At 41.3% G+C, this 6,167-nt stretch overlaps 1 protein-coding gene across 1 annotated transcript; it reads left to right on the top strand.

Annotated features, from left to right (window-relative positions):
- On the top strand, positions 1,778-4,747 carry LOC109842543. The gene is made up of 3 exons (XM_020411409.1): positions 1,778-2,898; positions 2,971-3,815; positions 4,596-4,747. The coding sequence occupies exons 1-3, from the start codon at positions 1,778-1,780 to the stop codon at positions 4,745-4,747; spliced, it is 2,118 nt and encodes a 705-aa protein (XP_020266998.1).

Genomic DNA, 6,167 nt, shown 5'->3' with positions numbered 1-6,167 from the left:
GGGGGGGGGGGGGGGGGGGGGTCTTAAGAGCTTTTCCCTTTCTTTCACTTTCTCCCTCTTATATACACACACATAAATGTGATAATTTATAAATGTGTAAATTGCAGATAGATCCCTTCTTCCAATTGTGAATAAAACTCCTTGCAATTGTACTTGTATGAATAGACCCCTGTAGTTTTGGTTTAAGTGAGAATACATTCTTTAGTAAACTTTCTCGACCCTTTTTTATAGAACAAATTTTCACTGTAGCCTGATTTTAATTTTTTATTATCAAAATCGACTGTGTATCCTTTTATTTACTGAAATCGACCGGTTTTCTCGCCACGTCAGCGTCGTGGCGAGAAAGCTGGTCGATTAATTTTTAATCGTCTTCTTAAACAGTCGGGGTTGGCAACCCCGACTGTTTAGTCCATCGCCTGTTAAGAGGTTAACTAAATGGTCGGGGTTTATTTCGAAAGTCGGGGTTCCCAACCCCGACCATTTAGCAGAGCCCAGCGATAGCTGGGCTGAACGACGGACAAAATGGTCGGGGTTGGGGGCCCCGACCATTTCGAAATAGGTCTCTTACGTTCCCAACCCCGACCATTTAGCAGAGCCCAGCGATAGCTGGGCTGAACGACGGACAAAATGGTCGGGGTTGGGAACCCCGACCATTTCGAAATAGGTCTCTTACTGGTCGGGGGCCAACCCCGAAAGTAGTCGGGTTTGGGAAACCCGACTACTTATTCTGGGTCCCCACCACCGTATAAAAGCCACCGCAACCCCCTTTCCCCGATCCCATCTCATTTCTCCGCCTCAACCCCGACCATTTCGAAGCTCATTTTTAATTGGTCGGGGGCCAACCCCGAAAGTAGTCGGGTTTGGGAAACCGACTACTTATTCTGGGTCCCCACCTCCGTATAAAAGCCACCGCAACCCCCTTTCCCCGATCCCATCTCATTTCTCCGCCTCTCTCTTCTCTCTCTTCCGTCTGTTCTCCCAAAACCAGCTTCAGATCTCAATTTTGAGCTCGTTTCTTCGGCGGAACTTCAAATCAAAAGTTATCTTAAACGTATATTGGTAATTTCTTCTACTCCTCTCCTCTTTTAACTTGTAGAAATGTAGGATTTTTTTCTTAAAAATAATTTGCTAGGGTTTTCATTCATAAATGAATTTCGTGGGCTAGATTTATCTGTGAAATTCGTTTGTATGATGATTATTATCGATGTAATTAACTTTTAGGGCATATAATGTTCAATTGTTCAATTTTAGGGTTTAGGATTTACAATTTGGGAATTAGGGTTTTTGGTTGAAATTATGTGAGATTATTTGCATATTAATTTAATTTTTTATATTTAAATGATATAATTTTCTTTTGAATAGGTTGAACAATATGATGTTTATTGTTTGTTCTTATGGTGGGCAAATTAATTATGGGATGAATAATATGCCAATGTACGTCGGAGGGGTAACGACGCCATTAATGATCTCGGAATCATATAGTTACTACGACTTGGTTATGGAATTACACCGAGTTACGGAAATTGACCCACGAGAATACCGACTGAAAATTATATGCAATTGGCCCATAGCTATTGATAGAACATCCGCAGTGGAGATCTCGAACGATTATCATATGAGTATTATGTTTAAATTGGGCAAGTCGCAACAAACGGTAGAATTGTTTATTGAAAAGTTACCACATAATCCGTGCCAAATATTCAAACCTCCAGGAGAATTCTCACGCATGTTAGATATGAGAGTTAATTCCGATGGGTTTCTTTCTTCTTCGAATGAAATGGAGCGGGCTCAATTCGGTGGAACGTCAAATGTCATGAATAACGAAGTCTCTTATGGAAATATGGGGCCGTTAAGTAGGGCATCAATCGAAGAGGATGAAAGAAGCAATGACTCGGGAGGTGAAGAACAATATAGTGCACCAGTTGATAGTATGCAATTTGTTACCCAAGATGTCGAAGATAATCCGGAATGGCCTGATGAGGCTTACGTTAATAATGACTACGTTGAGTATGAAGAACCACCCCCCGACGAGTTTGAAGATGATGAGTGGATTCGTTCTTCCACAGTAAAAGATATGTGCATCGGTGAAAGTTCAACTCGTAGAGGAGATGATGACGCCCCCTTTAAAGTTGGTGATTTATTCGAGACTAAAGACCAATTGGTTGATGCTATTCGTGAATACTCTTTCGAAAAGAATTTCAAGTTCAAGCAAGTTAAAAGCAATCGCACAAGTTATGATGCAATATGTTTTATGAACACACAAAGAACAGGTCTGACCGAGGGAAATGAAGCTGATTACTCATGTCCTTGGAAGTTATATGCATTTGCAGGAAAGAAACACAATTTTCAATTTAGGATCAGTGAATACTGCGGTGTTCACACATGTGTCAATCCAATATTAGAGCAAGATCACAGTGGTGCATCTGCCTCTTACATAGCGCGGTTGATTATGCCAAAATTAAGGAAGAAGCTTGATCTAACGCCCGATAATATAATTGAGAAAGTGCTTGATACCAAGTTCATTAAAATCTCGTATATTAAAGCATGGAATGCAAGAAGAATTGCGATGACAAAAATATTTGGTGATTGGGACAAGTCTTACGCGACACTAGCTCAATATCTTGATGCGATCAAAAGAAGTAATCCTGGATCTGAATACAAACTCATAACCAAAGAGATCGATCCGGGAGTTCATCAATTCACCTCCGTTTTTTGGGTATTTGGGCCTTCTATTGAGGGGTTTAAATTTTGTCGGCCTATTCTTAGCATTGATGGCACACACTTATACGGTAAATACAAGGGTGTACTGCTTGTTGCTACAGGAGTTGATGCAGATGGTGGCTTATTTCCTTTGGCCTTCGCCGTTGTGGAGGTCGAGAACAGTGAAAATTGGGAGTGGTTTTTTTCTTGCATTCAATTATATATTTTTAATGTGTTGCCTCCTAGAAAAATTACTTTCATATCTGATAGGATGAAAGGTATTCCAAAAGCATTGTGGAGGAGATTTGGCTCTCATCACCATCATCGCTATTGCTTACGACACATTAGAGCTAACTTCAAAAAGAGCTTTAGTCAGATTCATTTACAAAACCTTCTGTGGCAAGCGGGTTGTACGCCGGAAACATATGTGTATGATCGGATACGCGATCAAATCAAGGCAACATCTCAAGCTGCACATGATTGGATTGAGAGAAGTCTGGGCAGTGATTACGTCGACCGGTGGGCACTCAGTAAAGATGGAGGGAATCGGTTCTGCATGATGACAACCAATTGTTCTGAAAGCTTCAACGGGGTACTTAAGGGGGCTCGGGCAATGCCCATACAGGCGTTGGTTGCGAGGACATTTTATAGGCTCAATTACTATTTTGTCAAGCGGCGAGAGGATGGAGCAATGTGGGCCTCGTTCTTGACACCAAAAAATGAGGCGATTTTAGAGGCTCGAGTTAAGCAGGCGAGAGGCACGAAGATTGTTAGATTTGCTGTAGATGAATGGGAGGTTACAGACAAACATGGTCACAATTACACCGTCAATTTGGGAGGTGCACATTGCACATGCACCTGTAACATACCAGAATTGCAAAAATTGCCTTGTCCACATGTCATAGCGGTTACGTCCAAGCAATCGGGGGGTGCAAATATTTCGTATTACACATACGCTTCTGAGTGGTATCAATCAAGCAACTATAGAGAGGCATATAAGCAGTGTTTCCACCCCGTACATGATAGTCGTTATTGGCCACACTATAACGGGCCGCATGTGGTGCCTCCAAGCTATAAGAGACAAGCCGGACGCCCACGATCAGTACGCTTAAAAGGTACTATGGATGAAGGCCGGGAAGGAGCTCCGAAAAAAAATAGATGTGGATATTGCAGACAAGCCGGGCATAGAAGATCTCATTGCCCGACCAATCCAAATAGATAGCAATTAATGGGTACAATTTTATACATTTGTAAATCAATGCTTATAGTAAAATCAGATTTCTACTATGGCACATGACGCATTGCGTACGACTACCGAGCAGGAGCCGAGGAACATGTTCCTTCGAATGATAAAAAAGATACGGTCGGCTCTTCAGAGGACGCGTCACGCACGCCGTGATGGACGGGAGGAGCGACCAATTGAGTTCGGGCGGCGACGTCGACGAGGACACACGGGGGCGGGATCAAGCTATGCGCATGATGAAGCTGGCGGCTCACAGCAGACTCAGGCCGAATGTTCACAGGAGGTTCGAGACGACGCGGATAACATGCACTCCCAACTTCACAACCGGACGAGGAACTTATCGAAGGTGACGGCGGAAGTGGTAGAGGAAGGGGGAGAAGAGGGAGAGGGAGAGGGAGAGGGAGAGGAAGAGGGAGGGGAAAGGGCATTGTTGAAATTTGTTAAGTTTCGATGCACTTGATAGGATGTTTGCGTTTGAGTTGCAATTTGGACTTGATATGTTGTTTGTGTTGCGATGGATTTGATATAATGTTAAGTTTGCGAATATGAATTGTACGTATTATATTTGTGTTTGTGATTGTATTGTGAATTGATAACAGGAGTATGATTGCATTTTAGCATGTGTTATTTGTGATTACATTTTGTACTACAGGAAGTATGAGTTTTCCAAGTAAATGTGGGCTGGAATGGGGTCTGCAAAATGGTCGGGGTTGGGAACCCCGACCATTTTGTGCACCCACACTGGCATCGTGCCTGGGCTCTGCTAAATGGTCGGGGTTGGCAACCCCGACCATTTCGTCCTGATGCTTGCTGGGCTCTGCTAAATGGTCGGGGTTCCCAACCCCGACCATTTTGTCCGTGGTTCAGCCCAACTATCGCTGGGCTCTGCTAAATGGTCCACCCCGACCATTTTGTCCGTGGTTCACCATTTCGAAATAGGTCTCTTACGAAATGGTCGGGGTTCCCAACCCCGACCATTTAGTTAACCTCTTAACAGGCGATGGACTAAACAGTCGGGGTTGCCAACCCCGACTGTTTACGAAGACGATTAAAAATTAATCGACCAGCTTTCTCGCCACGACGCTGACGTGGCGAGAAAACCGGTCGATTTCAGTAAATAAAAGGATACACAGTCGATTTTGATAATAAAAAATTAAAATCAGGCTACAGTGAAAATTTGTTCTTTTTTATAAGTCAAAAAAATTAGCGATTGGGAATCTATCTTCATGAATAAAACTGTAGCGAGCCTCCTCAAAGAATTTTTTATGATTTAAGACAAAAAAATTCACTCAGGAATTTTATTTGCACGAATAAAACTGTATGAAGTCTATACGCAATTGAGTGGTATTACATGGGTTTATTGTCAATAGCCTTTATAATGTTTAAAAAAAATTCCCTATGCGGCTAAGGGGCTGTTTGGTTCCTGTTTTTTGGGTGGTAAAAGTGAGGAAAACTATCAAAAATGTCAGCTTTTTGACAGCTTTCCCCCAAAATCACCTCTTAAAAAGGTGATTTTGAGGGAAAGCTGTCAAAAAACTGACATTTTTGGTAGCTTTCTTCTTTTTTACCATCCAAAAAAACCTATCCAAATGTTGCTTGAACAACTTGTGGACACCCCAATGCAGGACAACTCACCATATTACAGGGACCCATTTTGTATATATTACGGACTTTTTCATACAATACCCTTCAAATTTTATGTATCTTTAATTTTGCTTTCCAAATAATTGTAATAGCTATTTAATCTCTAACCAATACATATGTATTCTCCACATCATTCTCTGGATGAGCAGAGTTGGTCGCAGGTTACATTCATATCCTATAAAATTAGATACATAATATCCATATGTTCATCTCATCACATACGAATATAATTATATCCATAGGCATTTCTATCCTTTTCCATACTAATTAAACCCATTAGTAGTATAAATTTTATCAGACTCCATGCGCTAGTAAGGTGTTTTGAGTAGGGGTGCAAAATGGTCTAGATATATTAGATTCAATTCGTAACCGTATCTGATCAAATGATGAGGATATATATGATAGTCAAAATTTCAAACTAGTCAAATAAGGATACAATTTCATATATGAATATTGGTTCAAAATTTCAAATACGATTTGGATATACGAATTCAAATATGGTTTCGGATATGAATTCGGATATGGACTCAAATACAAATACAGATATTAATATTACTAAACTTGTGGTTTGCTTGATGAC

The sequence above is a fragment of the Asparagus officinalis genome, chromosome 5, assembly GCF_001876935.1.
Source record: "Asparagus officinalis chromosome 5, Aspof.V1, whole genome shotgun sequence".
NCBI classification, from domain to species: domain Eukaryota; kingdom Viridiplantae; phylum Streptophyta; class Magnoliopsida; order Asparagales; family Asparagaceae; genus Asparagus; species Asparagus officinalis.
This window is presented reverse-complemented; position numbering and strand designations above follow the sequence as displayed.